Below are 19,391 nucleotides of genomic sequence, written 5' to 3' on the forward strand. Positions count from 1 at the left end.
TAATAAGCCACTGTCAGTGTTTTGTCTTAAATTTTTAAAAATTACACTTATTTATGTGTCTTTCTGTGCATGGGTGCACAGTGCCATGGCCCAACACACATATTGTGTGTTGGTCAGAAGACAGCTTCCAGGAGTTAGTCCTCTTCTTGTACCAATTGGATTCTGAGGATAGAACTCAGGTTGCCAGACTTGGCAGCAAGCCCCTTTACCTACTGAGCCTTCTTGCCCACTCTGTTTTGAAAGTTTTTAACTAGCCTTCTTATTAGTAACTTGTTTCTGGAAAGATTTTTTTTAAACAAGGGAAGATCCAGGAACTATCAATTCAGGGGTTTAAAAACATCATTAATGTATGTATTTGTAATCATCACGAAGCTGTTTGCTTTTGTCTTTATTGTATGATGATTTCCAGACAATCCAACACATTTACCTCTGTGAGGTTTGCAGGGCCTTTACTTATCTTTTTACTTTTGCCCAGTATGCATTTCTGTATTTCCAGACACTCCGCACTGTAAGCTCTCTGAACATTCTGGTCCATTACTGGGCAATGGTCTAGAGCACTCAGATAGGAGAGTGCTATACTGTACTGTATGATGGGCCAGTGCTGGTCCCTTGCTGTTAGTCCCCAATGATGAGGCGGGAGCAAAAGGGATGAGTCTACTGCTCCTCTATATCCACTTTCTGACATGTCAGAATTTATCCCTGGGTGGCAGCAGGATTGTCACTGGTGAAATCATAACTGCAGCACATGAAAGCTGGAACTCACGGAGTGTTCGCAGTGTACAGACAGTCTTCCAAGAGCTCTGCATATGTTAGCTCATTAATGCTTCTTCATCATCCTACATGGTTTGGTATTTTACCGTCTTTGTTTTAAAATGTATCTGTATGTGTATGAGTATATCGTGTGTGTATGTATGTGTGTGCATGAGTGCATGTTTGCTTATGTGTGTGCATGAGTGCATATTTGTATATGTGTGTGTATATGTATGCATGTGTGCATGGGCCTGTGTGTTGTATGTGCATGAGTGCACGCTTGCATATGTGTGTATATGTGTGCATGTGCCTGTGTGTGTGTGTGTGTGCGTGAGTGCACGTTTACATATGTGTGTATATGTGTGCATGTGCCTGTGTGTGTGTGTGCGTGCGTGCGTGCGTGCGTGTGTGTGTGTGTGTGTGTGTGTGTGTGTGTGCGTGCGTGCGTGAGTGCACGTTTACATATGTGTGTATATGTGTGCATGTGCCTGTGTGTGTGTGTGTGCGTGCGTGTGTGCGTGTGTGCATGTGTGTGTGTGTGTGTGCGTGTGTGCATGTGTGTGTGTGTGTGCATGAGTGCACGTTTACATATGTGTGTATATGTGTGCATGTGCCTGTGTGTGTGTGTGCGCGTGCGTGCGTGCGTGTGTGTGTGTGTGTGTGTGCGCGTGAGTGCACGTTTACATATGTGTGTATATGTGTGCATGTGCCTGTGTGTGTGTGCACGCGCGCACGTGTGCATGTGCGTGTGTGTGTGCGTGTGTGTGTGTGTGTGCGCGTGAGTGCACATTTACATATGTGTGTATATGTGTGCATGTGCCTGTGTGTGTGTGCGCGCGCGTGTGCGCGCGCGTGTGCGTGTGCGTGTGCGTGTGTGTGTGTGTGTGTGTGTGTGTGTGTGTGTGTGTGTGTGTGTGTGCACCCACGAGCAGATGCTTAGGGAGGTCAGAAGAGAGTACTGGATCCTCTCAGAGCTGGAATTATGGTTGTTGTGAGCTACTTAAGGTGGGTGCTGGGGACTGAACTCAGCAAGCACTTTTCATTGCTGAGCCCATCTCTCTAGCCCACCTTCATTTTACAGATATGAGAATGAAGGCGCAGAATTTAATGGATTGGCTGAAATCACCCATTTTGTAAGTGGGGGATGCAGTTTTGAACCAAGACATCCCAGCTCTAGAATTTGTGCTTTTCATTATGTAAATCCCCACACTAAGCAATGGCTCCTGTTTATGAATTGTAAATGTTTCAGGGGTTTTGCTCGTGATAATTACACATATTTTCAGCTTGTGGCTTTGTGAGGAGCAAGGGAAGGCCACCAACATCCATCCAGTGCTGACAGTGCTATCATTAAAGTAGGCAGTTTGAGTATATTATCTCATTTGGTTCTCTCAATAACCCTGCAGGACGGGGGAGATTATTCCTCCCTGCCTTTTCAAGTGAGAAAATCATCCCGGGAAGGTTAATTAACTCACTCACAGTTTGTGCAGCTAATGAGGGAGCCAGGCTGGGACTCGAGCCTGGAGCTTTACAGTGTCTGTAAAGCTTCCCCACAGATGTGAGGAAACATCCAAGGTGTGTAGGTGACCTCAGGTCTGTGAACAACGAGGTAACACTTGTGCCTTATATTGTCGTCTGAGGGGCCCCTCTATTTACCTGGTTTCTGCAGCTTGGAATTCCTTCCACGTAGCAGAATCATTTTGGATTCTCTGCCACCTCACCGTTACAGTATCTCTTTGTCTGCTTTTTCTCTTACGGCTTCCCATATTGCCACACTCATCACCTCACACTTGGCATATGTCCTCCTTGGTCCTGCTAATTGTGCCCAAACATTCTAAGCCACCACGAGGCCAACCTTGCCAAGGGCATGGCTCTTCCATCACTCCCTGTTAAAACCCCCTGGCTTGCTTGTGTCCTGAAGAGGCTTCGAAGGTAGATGTGATCTGCAGCTCTCAATCTTCACTGCTCACAGGCTCCCACTGGCTCTGCAATGATTTTCCTCCCATTAGTGTCAGTTGAGCTTGGGGAAAAGCAAAGAGGTTCCCCAGACAGCCTTGCTGTCTTCTGCATCAGGTCTTTGCGATGCTTCTTCTTCCATGGCAGCCACAGAACATTTTTGCAAAACCCATCCCAAGCATTTTCCCAGGGTGAGCGTAAACTTTTTCTATTATGTCCACTGGCTCTGCCATATTTTGTAATAGTCCTTCCTCATTTTATTTTACTTCTTCCTTTTTTAAAGATTTTATTTATTATGTATACAGTCTTCTGCCTGCATGCCAGCAGAGGGTACCAGATCTCATTCAAGGTAGTTGTGAGCCACCATGTGGCTGCCGGGAATTGAACTCAGGGCCTCTAGGAAGAACAGTCAGTGCTCTTAACCTCTGAGCCATCTCTCCAGCCCTTATTTCACTTTTTTATTTGCACAGTGGTACGGAAGGGACTTGAGCCTAAGATCTTCTCATTACATGTGTTTTTCTTGTTTTTTTTAATGGCTCTCTGAAAATTGCCCAACATCAGCACCTATCAAAACATGCCTTATGGTTAGCAGGCAAATAGAATTATCATACCATGCAAAAACCATTGTAATGAAGAAACCGAGGCACCTAGAGCCCAGTGTCCTGTGTTATTCCCTTTCCCCCTCTTTAGAAGACAGGTTAAAATCTCAGTCTCATAGTTTCCAAGGAGACCGCCACTTCCCCGAGAAGAATTCGGATGGTCAGTGAAAAGAATCTGTAGACTGATGTAAAGTTCCTACGCTCTTTAACTCGATTGTGGTTTGGATTCAGCCTATTCACACTGTCCCTGCAGATTAGAACTGACTAGTTTTCTACAGGGGATAATTGCTTTTCGGTTCCCAATTTCGTGGTTCTGATTTCTGGCCACTGGTGTGTATTCTGATGTATAGAATGAGTCACATGGGAAGAATAAAGACACTCTCTGAGGCTGTGAGGCTCAGGGAGCCGTGAAGAGAAGATGGGAAATCGTTCTATAATGACTCCCTCAAAATTACTTTTGGTGTTTGTTTTGTCGTCTTTTTTTTTTTTTAAATTAGGTCTTGCTGTGTTTCCAAGGCTGGTCTTGAACTCTTGGGCTCAAGTGACCCCTCTCGAGCCAGCCTTCCTAGTAGTTGGTATGGTAGGTACGAATGGCCGTCACCATCTCACCCCTGGTAGTTCTGCTCTTTCCTCCACAGCAGACTATATTGCAAGAGTGTGGCAAAACTTCATACTTCTGTTGACCAACTTTATGATCAGGGAGGTAGCGTGTGGTCTTGGATCTGTGATGCAGCATGAATGCCCTGGTTTAATCCCTTTTCTGTACTTTGTTTTTAAATCTAGGCAGATAGAGTGTTGCGAAACAGCGGATGAGTTCTACAGCACCATGGGACGCCTCACCCAGGAGATGTTGGAGAATGACCTCCTGCAGAGCCATGAACTCATGCAGGTGAGTGGGCAGTGTAGGCAGTATAGGCAGTGTGGGCAGTGTGGGCACTGTGGGTAGTGTGGGTACTATGGGCAGTGTGGGCACTGTGGGCACGGGGAGCCCAAGACCAAGGGAATGACTGATAATGTTATTTTGAAACCTGACCTTGGGGAAATGTATTGGGCCAGTCCTCCAACTTAGTTTTTCCGTTGGCCAAGAATCTATTTATAATTTGACAGGAATCTTTGTCACAAGAGGAAGGAAGAAACCAATGGATATTTGTTCCCTAGACATGTTTAGGTATAAGGTACAAAAACAAACTGGGAAAAACAAAACCATCAGCTGTTTGTTGTGAATCTGATTCTGAGATTAAGGAAACCTTTATTATTGTTTGATATGAGTGAGTGCAGGCATGTGCATACACATACCATGCCATACTTGTGGAGGTCAGAGGGCAACCCTCAAGGGTTGTTTCTCTCCTTCCACTGAGTGTTCCAAGCTTGTCAGACTTGTGTGACAATCCCTCTTACCTGCTCAGTCATCTTGCTGGCTGGACTTCCGAGACCTGTGAAAGAGACTTATGGGTGACATATTTATGAGGGGGAGGGAGTTACTGTGTGTGAAATGAAGATCAGTTTGCATCTTGGTTTATGTTCAACCGGTGATATTATATATTAATTGTCCATTTCAGGGTGGGAGACACATGAGGAGCTTGTTATTTTCCTGGCATGTTTTTCCACTAGATTCTGGGACATCATTTTATCCTCATTGCCATCTAGTAGCTTGGGTCCCTTCTAATCTTTCTGTCTCTCCCTCTTGTCCCAGATTAATTATGGATTGTATACAAGGCTGTCCTTGGGACTTGCTTTCTTTTCTCTCTCTTGGTGTCACCTTCATGTTGGGGTCCCTGCCTGTGGTCATTATTGGGTGCTGGAATTCAGCCAACAAACGATATAATTAAGACTCCTAGGGCTGGAGAAATCATCCTCATCCCTGTCCTCACTTCCTGGTACCACAGCTCCTTCTCAGGCACTCTTGCTCTTAGCTGAACCTGTCTGATTTACCGGGAACACTCACAGTGTGATATGACTTCCCTGGGTATCCATATTTGGATCTCAGTACCCTGTTGACTCTCACTCTTCTTTCTTCCTGTCTCAAAAGAGGAAATGTTCTGCCTGACCCCAATGGCTGGGCTCTGGTTCTAGCCTTTCTCATGTATCCTGGTCTTTGCTCTCCTCTCCGAGAGGGAGACATCTTTTACTGAGCATCATTCGGTGGCCCACTTCCACGCCTGGCATTTTCCATGCATGAAATCCTAGAAGTCCTACAAAACTGCTGGAACTATGGGCTCAAAGCAGGGTTTGAAGAGAGACGAGTTCTTCTTTTTCTTCTATGAAACGCCAAGGGCTCTTCACAGCCCATGGAGCAGCACAGAGTCATCATTCCATGCTCTGACTTTTCCCTTCAGGCAGAGTGCCTGAGTGTTCATCCCATTTGTAGCCTGTGTCTTCATGTTGGATCAGATTGTTTTCCATGCTTGGACCTGGAAACACCCCACCTCCATACCTCTACCTCCTGTACAGTCTTGCTTCTCCTGACCTCGGATGTCTTCCTTTAGGAAGTCTCTGCCCTTCATGAAGTTTCTCTCATCCTCTAAACTAGAAGTGTTCATTTCATGCTCTCCTTTATGCCTCTCATGGGAGCTTTGACCTCATTTTTCCGAGTAGGAAGACTGCATCTTATTTCCTCTGCAATGTTGCAAGTTCCTTGAGGACACAGCCTGTGCTTAGCTTTTTGTTCTTGAGATGAAAATTGCTCAGAAAGCCTAATAATTCCTGAAGTAAATGTTTATTGAGAATCCATGGTTTGTTTTTTGCCTTTTTTTTTTCCAGTCAGCATTTGCTGAGTTAAACCAAACTCATAGAGGATGGCCCTCCTATCTTCTTGCAGCTCTGATACAGTCAGCATTTTACTGCCGGGGAGTGATCATTCTCTTCTGGCTTTGGTCACTTGGTTGTTATATTGTCCTATGAGTTGGAACTTCTCCAATATTGACCATCCCAAAAGTTAGGTCCTGGGCTTAGATATTGGAGAAACATATAGAAAGAGGAAGTTGGGGTTGTTCATTGAGAGGTATGTATAGGACTGAGGTGAAGGAGAATTAATTCCCAGGGTCCCAAGGGAATACAGGGAAGGAGATAAGTTAGAGGGTGCTTCCATGAGGAAATTAATGTCTGGTTTTACCTTTAAAGATGAATAGGAGTTGTCTAGCCCTGTGCCTGTGTGTTGGGGTTGCACACATGTCACAGCATATCTGTGTGTGTGTTGTCAATGTGTGTGTGTGTGTGTGTGTGTGTGTGTGTGTGTGTGTGTGTGTGTGTGTTTTGTCATCTGGGGAGAGGGGACCTCAACTGAGAAAATGCCTCCATCAGATTGGCCTGTAGGCAATTCTGTGGGGCACTTTCTTGATTGAGAGGGCTCTTTCCACTGTGGGTGGTGCCACTCATGAGTGGGTTGTTCTGGGTTGTATAAAAGTATAAGCTCCAGTTGTTGGTGGCGCTTGCCTTTAATCCCAGCACTCAGGAAGCAGAGGCAGGCGGATCTCTCTGTGAGTTCAAAGCCAGCCTGGTCTACAGAACAAGCTCCAGGACAGGCTCCAAAGCAATACAGAGAAACCCTGTTTCAAAAAAAACCAAAAAGAAAAAAGAAAAAAAAAATAGCATAAGCTGGGCAAATCAGTGAGCAGTATTCCTCTTGCCTCTAGGTTTCTGTTTGAGTTCCTGCCCCAACTTCTGTTATCAAAGGACCTTGTATGGTGAATTCAGCCCTTTCCCCCTAGGTTGGGTTTGGTTATGATGTTAATCACAGCAACAGAGACACACACTCTGACAGTGTGTGTTGAAGCCACCAGTGCAGAGACAATAGGCTATTGGTGGCTCTGTTGGTTGCTTTCCCTGTGACAAATATGACAAAAAAGCAACTTAAGAGACAAAGTTTGATTTGGTTTAGATGGGCACAGTCCGTTGTGGTAGGGCAGGCATGGCAGGCTCCAGGGCAGGCACAGCAGAGTCATGTGATCAGGAAAACAAAGATGGAATTTCTCACATCTGGGAGGACCAGGGAGCAGAGAAGAGGGGAGGGCTGCTGGATTTCCCTTTCTATTCAGTTTCAAATGCCAGCCCATGCATGGTGGTGTTCATATTCAGGATGGACCTTCCCTCCCCAGTGTCTAGAGGTGTGTTTCCCAGGTGAATCTGAATCTAGTCAAGTTGACAGTGAAGACTGACAAGTCCACCCCTCATCCACCTGAAAACCAGACATATCACTGTAAATCTCAATGGTGGCCAGGGAAGCAGCAGGTGCGAAAGATGACGCTGGCATGATACATGGCGGTCAAGGGACCCCACAAGCGTTTGCTCTTCAGGCCCTGGGTTATGGAAGTGACAAGGAGGCCAGCTCCATCTTTAGGTCAGTGTTTGTACTTACTGCAGTTGTAGGGTCTCTTTGGACTGAGGGAGAAACAGGAGCTGTAGATCTAGAAGATTTTTAAGTGCAGAAGGAAGATGGCCTGATTTGTGCTTCCTGTCAGCTATACAGGAAAATCTGTGAGGCGTCGAGTTGAAAGGGTTAATCTGACACCAGGAAGGGCTTTGAAGGAGGCAGTGAAGGGTGAGGACAAGAACAGGACAGAGACAGTACATGCAAAGTGACATTGGCTGGATGAGGCTGTGGACATGGTCTAGGACTGAGGGGGAAAAATGGGGGAAACAATGGGCAGCCTACAGTTTCTGTCTTGCGAGACAGCAGTGTTTATGAGGGAGGACGGTGGGCTTGTTTCCAGACAGGGTGCCTGGAGGTGTGCTTCAGCTTCCCCATGCCTTATCAGTGGTTCTCTGCACTGCCTCCCAGCTGCAGCTGTCACTCCAGCTACAGCTCTGTCTTTGCCCAAGCCTCCGTAGACCATGTCCCTGCTGATGGTCCATTCAGGACAATTCTTATTCACCCACCTGTGCCATCTGTCTCTCCTCTGTTACCTCAGCCCTCCTCTGGTACATCTTTGGTGTGGAAGATGTTCAGCAATTGATTGCACATTACTTGCAGATCATTTGGTATTGTTTGCTATTTTGTGGAGTGTGCAAACCTCCTAAGTAACATCTCGGTCCTTTAATGAAAGGGCTTCATGTTACATTCTCTATAGCACCCAGTGGAGTGCTAAACACGTAACTGGTTGCTTAGTGGGGGATACAGAATCATAGAATGCTGAACCAGGAGGCAATTGCTTTCAAAGCGACTGTGTATAAAAAAACGTTTCCGGAATGTATTCAATGTAAATGTTGGTCCTTCTAATGCAGGTGGGTATTAGACCTCTTAGAAAAACATGACTTATAAGGAGCTTACAGATAGAACTTACCTAAGTACACTAATTCCTAGAGAGGAAGCCAGGAGTTGGAATGTGAGCCATTTGCCAGTTTCTTTTTGTTTAGTAGTGGACTCTCGATTGAGACTCATGTCCCTGACTCCTGGCCCAATTAATGCTTTTCCTGACAACTGCAGCGCCTTATTCCAAAGATGTCTTTGTAAAAATGAAGTCATTATTAGAAGAATAAGTCACACATCAGTTCACCGAGAGTTTAAATGTTGCCGGAAGGAATGAAAGCTGTGCCGGAGCCAGATTTCTAATTAGGCATTAGGGGAGAGGATAGGCTTTTGCCTCTGTCTTCTGACAGCTTAGAGGGAGCACCGTAGGCTCTGGATGGTCTACAAGACTCACACCAGCAGCAAGTACTTCTCCTGTCATCTGCAGGAAGACGAGCAAAGCCTATTGCATACATTATGTTTTCATGTCTCCCATAAAAACGTGTCAACAGTGCAAAAGGAAACATAATTCCTTTTCAGCAGGGCCTAATTATAAATGACTATTTAAATGCACGCTAGTAGTTCAGAGAGTAAACTTGTCGGTTTTCCTTGGCATGAAGGAATGTTAGAGGCAGAAATGGCAAATGCCATTTTGAGCCAACTTTCTTTTTCTTTATTCACCCTTAAAAGAATCAGTGGTTGATCCAGCTATAGCGGATCGTAAATTTGTCAGCAAACTTGAAATAGCTCCATGTGAAATAATGTGAACCAAATATAAGGTGCAGGGAGTGTCCGATTTGGACCTCCCCTAGACCTTTCTAAATCCCCGTACACAAACTAAAACACAATGGACCTGCACCTCTCCTCCCTGCATAGATGACATTGATTTTACATCATCTGCTTGTATATTTAAAAACTTTATTATGTATGTATTATGTATTTATTTGTGTGTGTATGTGTTTGCTGGTATATACATGCCATGGTGCACATTCCATAGTAAGTTTTCTCCCTCTGCCATGTGGGTCCTGAGGATTCAGCTCAGGTCAGCAGACTTAGTGGTGCCCACTTTTACCAGCAGAGCTATCTTACCATCCCTTCTGATCTTCTTTAATTGATAGTATTAGACTGGGAGATTTTGGAATGCTAATGATACAATGTGTCTGGATCACAGTAGATTTTGGACAATATCCCTGGGTAAGTTTTTTGAGGACAATTTAGGGAAGGGTTGTAGGTGTTTTGAAACCCTCACTTTGTTTGGGAATGACAAACTATAATCCGGAGGCAGCTGTCACATATATGACAGCTCTTGGACCCACTGTTCCCTTTTCCCCCATCAGCCAGGGATTGGAAATGTCAAGGATGTTGATGCTTGTTCAATAGAAGGACAATGTTTGACTAATTAGCTCTGTCAAAAATTGAAGTCATCTGCCCTACACAGTAGTGCATGCCCATAACTGAAGTGTTTAGGTAGTGCCTCTGAGGCCATCTGTTGGTGACGCTCCAGAGGGGCTCCTGTGGGAACAGGAGGGGTATTGAGCTAAATTATATTTAAGTTCCTTTCCAATTCTAAGATTATATTACTGCACTGCATGTGGACGCCAGGAGACCTAGTAAAAAGCCTTACTTGGAATCTCTTGTAAATCTCTAGTCTATAAGTTGGACACCTAGAGCTTTCCATGTGTCAAGTACTGTGAGTGATGTACCCAGATGCTCACGCTTGTGGGACGAATGTGCCTTCAGACATGTGAGACTGTCACACACACAAGTGTGTCCATCCAGGTGAAGAGGGATTGTGGTTGAGCTTGCTTTCGGGCACTGCAGCTGCTTCAAGGCATTAACCACAATCAGAAGAGGAAGGAAGGAGCAAGGGGAATCCCAAGCCAAGGAGGGTCCTTTCTTTTTGATCTGGTATTTTCACTTGAGTGGCTCTGATGACACTCGGCTGGAGCCCAGCCATCTGCCCCAGGCAGGATGGGATTGCACTAGGGGCATGAAGTGGCAACTGCTCATCTCCCCTTGTAAACATCCTCTGCAAGGCTGGATTAGGCGACTCCAATTCCCTGTTATATAACTGGCTAGAGTAAAACACCAGTGACTCTTCAGCCAGTGCCCCAGATTTTAGTTATTACTGAGACATCTAGATTAATTCTTAAGCAATTTTGAAATTCCTAGTGAAGGTAATCACATTTTTGGGGGGGGTAATTTTTTTTAAACAAAATATAAATGATGTGAATTTCTTAATTGTTCAAGTTTCTCGGTTGTTAAGGCAAAAATTTACAGGAATGACAGGGTCAGGTGATTCTTGGCTCAGTTTTGGGATGATATTTGGTATGTGTGGTGGTCAGACACAGTTGACTCCATTCCTCCTGACTGACATCTAAGAGGAAATACTTCCTTGGGTCCAAAGTTAGGGTGCCAAGAATAGGACTGCACAGCCTGCATACCTTCAAGAGGCTGTGTGGAGCAGAGAGAGAATTCTGCACTGGGCGTGAGCCAACTGTTTGCTATTTTTGTGAAATCAAACATGAGAATTCACTCTTAATGCAATTATATGAAGCACTTAGGCACACAGTGTGTGTTAAGCATAGTATCACAAAATCTACACAGATGTGACTCAGGTTAAGAATCTAAGTGCTGACACTCCTGCACACACCTCATGTACTTTTCCCTGACTTTAACTCCCTGCTCCTGGTAGAGGGGTTTGTCATCCTGACTTCCACATCCTGCATTTTTCAGAGGGGGCAAGGAGAAGCCCAGAGAGGCTGGGGACTGATGTCATCTCACACTTCATGCTAATGGGAGCCACGAGGAGCCTTCTATTTCTTCTGAGGGTGTGGGAAGAGTTGTGTAGTGTTGCTAAGTTTAGGCTGTGTCTCAGCCTTGTGGATAATCAACTATGTAGTGTCTGTGAGCAGATGGCTTAAAAACAATGGTGGTGCTGTCTGGAGGCTATGCAGCTTTGTATAAACCATCGAAGGGAAGGGATTCTAGCCAACACGTTTGGAATCTTGAATTGGTATATAAAGCATATAAGTGCTTGATATGAAGTTCTGGGACAGTCAGAAGGATAGGTGCATCAAAATTATTGCAGTCAATTGTTACAGCAGCATCACCAAAATACAAAGTGGCACCAGTCACCTTTCATTCAGATCCCTGCCGCTTCCTACCCATGCAACAGCTCAGCTCCAGAGGAACAGTCTCATTGAAATGCAAAAACCACTTCAAAATATTTTTCCTAGAAAAGAATCATCAGCATGTATAGCTTAAAAGATTTATTTTTATTTTATATTTGTTGTAATTTAAGAAAAGTGGTACTTGAGAAAAAGATACCATTCGACAGGGTTTAAGCCGAGGGTAGAGGAGAGGGAGAGTGAGAAGGAGAAGGAGAAGGAGAAAAAGAGAGAACGATGGGAGGTGGGCAGGGCGCCTTTAAAAGGGAACGTAGTGAATGTGCACTGGTGGTGCTCTTAGTGGCTGCTGCTGAGGGTGTATCCTGTCAGAACCCCAAGGGCAGGCCAGAATACTAATATTCATGCGTGTTTCATCTATTTGAATGTATATTCACTGTGTGGATGCCTGGTGTCCACGAAGGACAAAAGATGGTGGTGTCCCCAGGAACTGGAGTTACAGACTGTTGCAAGCTGCCACGTGGGTGCTGGGAACTGAGCCCCAGTCCTTGCAGGAGCAGCAAGTACTCTTAACTGCTTAGTCATTTTCCAGCACCTTATCAGGGTATTTGATTGGCTTCCGTGAAGAAATGAAAATATTATTAATGTGCGTTTGCTGGTGAGTGAAACCAAAGGGCTGAATTAGTGTGGATCAATTAAAATTTAAGAGTAAGAGAGCCAGCGGGATCCCTGCCTTTATGCTAATTGGAAGATATGCAATTTTGAAATTCTGGTGTTTCATTACTATAGCTCTATAGTAGAGCTTGCAGTCAGGGATGGTGATACCTCCAGAAGTTCCTTTATTATATTGAATCTGTAGATTGCTTTTGGTAAGATTGCCTTTTTACTGTGTTGATCCTACCTATCCAAGAGCATGGGAGATCTTTCCAAACAAGAGGAAGACCTGTATGTCAAGAACATCAAATCTTTAAAGAAATAAATTAAAGAAGATATCATAAAATTTATTTCTATGTTATATGATCTTCATACTTGTATCTGAATGTAGTATTTTACCATATTTTGAGTTTATCCCTATTTTGTCTGTGACCCATTATGTGGGCCAGATGTGGACTTTTTTTTTTTTTTTTTTTTTTTGGCATGATGTTGGTGATCTAAATGTTTCAGACTTTGCATCAAGGCTAAGAGATAACACCCAGTATGCACCAGCCTGCTTCATTTTGTTTAGATGGAATCTCATGTGGCCTAGTCTGGTCTCAAATGCACTGCTTAGCTAAGGATGACCTGCTCCTCTTGTCTCTTCCTCCTGGGTATTTGAATTACAGGCATGTACTTCCATGTCATGTTTTTGTGGTACTGGGGACTGAATTCAGGGCTTCAGACATCTAGGCAAGCACTTTGTTGACTGAACTACATTCCTACCCCTGCCTCACACTTTTGTCTTTCTCTATAGTAGATGAGAGTCATTAGGTCACCCTTTAAGACTGAGCAATTTTCTTTTGTTTTTCAGACGGTTTATTCGATGGCTCCATTCCCTTTCCCACAGTTGGCTGAGTTGAGGGAAAAATATACCTACAACATTACACCATTCCCAGCCACAGTTAAACCCACTTCCATTTCTGGGTAAGTGGGCTTTTTGTTTGTCTGTTTCTCCTTGTTTACATGATGAAAGACTTACTATCTTGATTTGTTATTATAAATTGATGTTTATCAAGCCCTCCAATATATGTAAACTAACTTGGTGCTTAAAATCTGAATGACAGTTTCCCAAAGGTTTATAGACTTAGATTCTCAAGAGAGCTTTTCAAAGTGTGCATTCCAAACAAGGTGGGACATGCACTGAAGAAAAATTTAACAAACCTGCAACTTACTTAAAGCTGTCAAATACTTAAAATCTCAGTAATTTAAACAGCTTTTTCTTTCTGTATGTTTCCAAGGCGACACGGTAAGGCCAAGGATAGCGATGAAGAGAATGACCCAGATGATGAGGATGCTGTTGCTAGTGCTGTGGGGTGTCTCGGACCTTTCAGTGGGCTCCTGGCACCTGAGCTGCAAAAGTACCAAAAGCAGATTAAAGGTAAAGTGTGGTCCTTCATTCATAGCATGATAGAGTGTTGGTTCATTCAAACTAGGGTGTTTTTACTGTGTTGTAGAATTGCCTGACTGATTTTCTGACTGGTTACCACCATTCGTAGTCTTTATAGAAACATTTTCTCCATGGTTTATCTTCTGGCAGTATCCATCGGTTCTCTTGTTGCCACACAAACTCCACTGTACCATCTGAGGTGCACGCCACCCAGCTTCATTTTGAGCTTTAACCTGCTTTAAGACTGGGTTCATGTATAGAAATTCAGTGAGTTGTATAGACTTCGGGTCTGGTTAATTTTGGTGTATGATGGATGCTTATTTATTTGCAAGTTTTTTTTAACATAATAAAGTTTATAAAGTTAAAGTTTCACTGAGGGGAAGAAGGCCAGGTTCACTCTGCTTTGTGTGTATGTCTGTGATATATACTCTCCTCTCATCTTTTAAAATGACCATTGGAAATCTGAGCCCAGCAAGATTCCTCTTGGTTCCTCTAAGACTTTTTACACCCTTTCTTGTCTGAATTTCAGTGTTTAGTTTTTTAGACATGGAATCAATTATTAATGTTAGAGGTTTTTTAAAAAATCTATCACTACTTTGATATGTAATTTTTTATTGGCCCTTTTCATTTTTAAAGATTTATTAACATGTGTGTGTGTGTGTGTCTGCTTGAGTGCCTCTGTACCTGTTTGTGGATGCCTGTGTACATACGTGTGTGTTTGAGTGCCTTTCACATATATGTGTAGATACCTGTGTATATGCAGCGGCTAGAAGAGGGTTTCCGTTTCCTGAAGCTGGAGTAACAGGTGTTTGTGTGTCTCTGAGCTACATACATGTGTTCTGAGATCTGAACTCTGGCCTTTTAATTACACAGCAAGCGCTCCTAACCACTGAACAATCCCTCCAGCCCCAGGGCTAAAGGTTTTGGACCTATGGTTTTAGCTTATGGTCAGTTTTTCTCTCTGTGCAATTATAGACCAGAGTGGCCATCACTTTCTCATAATAGTTCTTCCTAGTGATTTTGTTCAAACTATCCATTCTCTGTCTTTTCCTTCCAGAAGCAATTTCAGTAATGAATGAAGCAAATTCACAATATGTCCAGATTTTCCTGGAGACATTCTCAGCAGATACTAGCACAGCTGAAATCTATCTTTTTTCCATCAGTTCCCAGACTCACTTTCAAATATTGTTTTAGGGAAGTCTGATTTTCTCTCGGGTCATCTAGGCAGCCCATGAGTGCGCATGCTCACCAGAACAGTGAGCATGAGCATGAGCATCTCTTCTTGGGGTGCAATTTTGATTTTGCCAAAGGGAAAGTTCTGCTGGCTATAGATGTCACAGGGTAAGAAACTATATCAAACATAACATCCATGACAGACAATCAGGACACTTGTTAAATAGGCAGAAGGAGGATTCACTTCTGGTGACAAAGTGAGCCAAAGTCTCAGACATTCCTAAAAGGTGCCGGTTTTAAAAATGTACTTGTTAAGTCTACAAATAGTTAATCCCTTATATGTCCTTGTGTTGATGTGAGGACATCACGCAGTGATTGCCATAGGACATCTTGGTACTGTGTTTTTCTGAGGGATTTTTAGAAAGTGGTACTGATTTTTACATGGAGGTAGTTGACCATATGTCTACATCATGAAGAAAGTGGCCATAAAAATGAATGAGCCTCTGGCTCATTAGGGACTGCAGGAGCAAATCAAAGCCAGCACTAGGTAAATGCTAGAGTGCAGTTTCCTGGTTTAGAATTTCTTGGCAGTGAAGGCACTATATACTGGACGTAGGGCGATCTGTTCCCATTTGCTCTGTCCCCCCCCCCCCACTGACCTTGTTTTCCTCCCCTGAGTGCAGAAGTGAGTGAGGAACAGAGCCTGAGATCCAACAACATTGCGGAGCTGAGCCCAGGAGCGATCAACTCCTGCCGCAGTGAATACCATGCAGCATTCAACAGTATGATGACGGAGCGGATGACCACAGACATCAACGCCCTGAAGCGGCAGTACTCTCGAATTCAGAAGAAGCAACAGCAGCAGCTCCACCAGGTGTACATAAGGGCAGGTAACTGGATTCTTTGGTCAGTTTGAACTTGACCCCAGTGTGGGCACTGTGACCCTGGGATGGCCTCAGAATTCTTGTTGCTGTGGCAAATACCTGACAAGAGCAAAGTAAGGGATTACTTTGTCTCATGATGGCTCACAGTCCATCGTGGTGGGGAAAGTGAGGTGGTCTGAGTAGTTATAGCTGGGATGGCAGGAATGCGAGGCAGCCATCACATTGTGTCCACAGTCAGGGAGCAGAGAGAGAAGTATGTTGATACTGGGGTTATATTCTTCTTTCCCCCCTTTTATTCAGTCCAAGACCCCAGCCCAACAGATGGTGATGATCACCTTCAGGGTGGGTCTTCTCTCCTTGGGGAACCTCTTTGGACACCTTCACAGACAAGCCTGGAAGTGTGTCTCCCAGGGGATTCCAAGTCTAGTTGATAATGAAGATTAGCCGTCACACCTGTATCCCATAGTAGCACATTTAGAATCTCATTTTCAACTTTATTTTATCAGGGTGTAAAGAAGAAAAGGACCTAGGGTTCTATTTAGGGCCCAAGGAACAGGCTGTGGATGGTATTATATCCCATTTACTACATAAGTGTGTTTGTCAAGAGGGATTTACAAATGATTAAAATGTGGCTGAGCTACTCAATCCTTGGATTTGAGAAATTTTAGAAATCCAAACCCATGGGCCAGTGAGACGACACAGAGGTAGATGTGCTTATGCACAGGTCTGACGACCTGAGTTCAGTCCCTGGACACCACAGAGAAATGACTCCAAAAGCTGTTCTCTGGCCCCACGTGTGTGCAGTGGTCCATGTATGCCTCCACCCACGCGAATGTGCACATGAAAACAACAGCAACAAAAAGAAAGCGTTTGGAAATGGAATCTGGTCATCTGTGCACTTGCAAACTAAGCCAGGTAGTAATTCAGCAGATGTCCTGATCAAGGAAGATGGGAGAGGGAGAATGGAAACTGTGTCACCAATAAGCTGACTCCCCATGCCTCAGCAGTGTGCAGAGCAGAGCAATGCGATGCCATTCGGCTGAAATGCTCTTTTCCAAGGATTGTCAAGCTCCTTTTTGTCTTTTATGATTGCCCAAATCACAGTGAACAATCAGCTGTGCTGTTTAATATACGCTGGTTGGGAGTGGGTCTTTTGTTCCTAATGAAAATGCTGCCCATCCAGAATTCACAGAGACAACGTGGCTTCTGAGCATGTGACTGATCTTGGACAAAAACTGAATTCACCATCAGGAGAAATAGGGAACTCTCGTAGGATCTAACTCCACTTTGAACCCTTAAGAAAGCAACCATGAATATACGTTACCATTCTAAAGGAGAGGAGAGGTGGGGAGGGGGGGCACGACGACGACGACTTCCCTTCACCCCGCCCTCATGGGCGTGTCACCTGTCCAGGTTGCCTGGGGCTGGGCTAGGGTGTCTCCCTACAATAACCTGATCTCTAAGGTTGTTTCTCGGAGACAGAAACTCTAAGGATCATCAGGGAATCAGACTTTCATTAGGAGTGCCTGGGATCAGCAGGGTCCTTGTTTTTAGGTCAGTGTGTGTTAGACTTCGTTAACTGAGCACTTTCTGAGAGAAATAGTCTGAAGGAGGCGGGGTTGATTTTGGTTTGTGGGTTACAGGGTTTCAGGCTGTGCCTGGTTGGTTCCCTCATGGCTAGAGAAAAGCTGCTCATGGCACCACAGCCAGGATGCAGAGCCAGAGGGAGAGAGACCGGGGACATGGGACACTTTTCAACAGCTTGCCACTGGTGACCCACATCTACAGTTTCAACCACCTCCACATAGTTGATGCAATTGTAGGTTCTTTGAGGGGCGGTTACCATCAGTTAGGTCAAAACCACGATGATGGAGTCAGTGATGGGATGTACCAGCTTTGACCAAGCCTTTTGGGGAATACACCCCATCTAAACCATAACACGTCCCCAGCCTCCAGTGCTGTCTTCTCAGAGGAGGAGGAACTGGTCGTCACCAGTGCTAAGGTTTGATTCAGTTTTGGTTGTCCTCAGTCACATGGCTCTGCCACCACCTGGGAAATCCATGGGGCAAAGATTCTGGGAGTCTAGTGCTCTGTGAAATTGCCCTTCCCATAGATGTGTTTCTGCGTGGTGTGTTTCACACAGCCTTTCTTTTTACCCTTTCTTTCAGACAAAGGACCAGTCACCAGCATCCTCCCATCTCAGGTAAACAATTCTCCAGTGATTAATCACCTCCTCCTAGGGAAGAAGATGAAAATCACAAACAGAACCACCAAGAACGCAGTCATCCACATCCCCGGCCACGCAGGAGGCAAAATATCTCCCGTCCCCTACGAAGACCTTAAGACGAAACTCAACTCTCCATGGCGGACTCACATCAGAGTCCACAAAAAGAACATGCCAAGGGCCAAGAGTCACCTGGGCTGTGGGGACACCATAGGGCTGATAGAAGAGCAGAACGAAGGCTGCAGGGCTAGCAGCCTGGGGGCAGCCGAAGAGTTTCCCTCCAGTTGTGCAGCGACAGCTCACGGTGAGGGTAGCAGCTGTGATGGTGGCACTCCGAGGACAATCGAAGGGCAGTCTCCAGAGCCAGTATTTGGGGATGCTGATGTGGTTGACGTGGCTGCAGTTCAGGTGAAATTAGAAGCCTTGGAACTGAACCAAAGGGATGCCCCCGAAGAAACTGAGACCAAGGTGCACCCTCCCTGCCAGCGGCATGCCCCAGAGTCAGCCGATGCCCCTGGAGAAAACCAGGCTACCGGCAAACCTCTCCCTGGCAGCAACTCAAAAGCCCCCATCTTCAGCCCCTTTCCTAGCGTCAAGCCACTTCGAAAGTCAGCCACGGCCAGGAATTTGGGGTTGTACGGCCCTACAGAAAGAACCCCAACCATGCACTTTCCTCAGATAAGCAGGAGCTTCAGCAAGTCGGGCATTGCAGGCAGCAGCAGCACCAAGAAGCGATGACGCCTCCCAGTGGCTCAGTGTCTGGACCCACGTAGCACGGCAGCATTAGCATGCCAGCCGCACCCTTCCTGTGTTGTTTGTCCAGTAAACATGAATCGAGAGGTTTGGAGCCGAGCACCAAGAGCTCATCCAAACCGGAATTGGAAGTGTCGTGGTGGGAACCCAGGGTAGGGACTATTCCCATGCACCAGATGACTCACCATAAAGTGGATTCTTGTGACTAAATAAATCGTGTGCTTCTCAGTTGTGGATTTCCCCCAATTTTCCTTGTGAGCTCTTTACAAAAGACAATATGTAGACTGTTAAGCCCTCTTCTCAGGGCCTTTTTGTGGGATCCCTGAAACACTACATCCCCCTGGCCTTCCTGTCCTCTGGACACCCCTAATACTCAAGCATGAATGAACACACCAGCTTGCTAGATTTGAAACTGTAGAAAGTAAGTTTCTTGAAAACAAAACAAAACAAAACAAAACAACCAACTTTCCAGATGTTCCTCTTTCTGCTCCGCTGGAAAGAGGAGGGAATTTGTGTGTGTATGGTGTGTGTGTGTGTGTGTGTGTGTGTGTGTGTGTGTGTGTGTGTACTTTACCACCTGTCTTCAAATTGTTTTTTATTCTTACACTAAAGCATAGCAG

At 45.0% G+C, this 19,391-nt stretch overlaps 1 protein-coding gene across 3 annotated transcripts in view; it reads left to right on the forward strand.

The window, feature by feature from the left end:
- Positions 1-18,756, forward strand: part of Tbc1d30 (TBC1 domain family member 30) — a 70,083-nt gene extending 51,327 nt beyond the window's left edge. For 2 of the 3 annotated variants that reach the window (XM_027392304.2, XM_027392306.2), the window contains 5 exons: positions 4,086-4,191; positions 13,162-13,274; positions 13,589-13,728; positions 15,594-15,800; positions 17,963-18,756. In XM_027392304.2, the coding sequence (XP_027248105.1) occupies positions 4,086-4,191; positions 13,162-13,274; positions 13,589-13,728; positions 15,594-15,800; positions 17,963-18,756 (1,360 nt within the window). The remainder of the gene's footprint in view (positions 1-4,085; positions 4,192-13,161; positions 13,275-13,588; positions 13,729-15,593; positions 15,801-17,962) is intronic. The other variant, XM_035451995.1, reaches the window with a different exon arrangement.
- Positions 18,757-19,391: the final 635 nt, after the last annotated feature.

Source organism: Cricetulus griseus, assembly GCF_003668045.3.
Source record: "Cricetulus griseus strain 17A/GY chromosome 1 unlocalized genomic scaffold, alternate assembly CriGri-PICRH-1.0 chr1_0, whole genome shotgun sequence".
Lineage (NCBI taxonomy): Eukaryota > Metazoa > Chordata > Mammalia > Rodentia > Cricetidae > Cricetulus > Cricetulus griseus.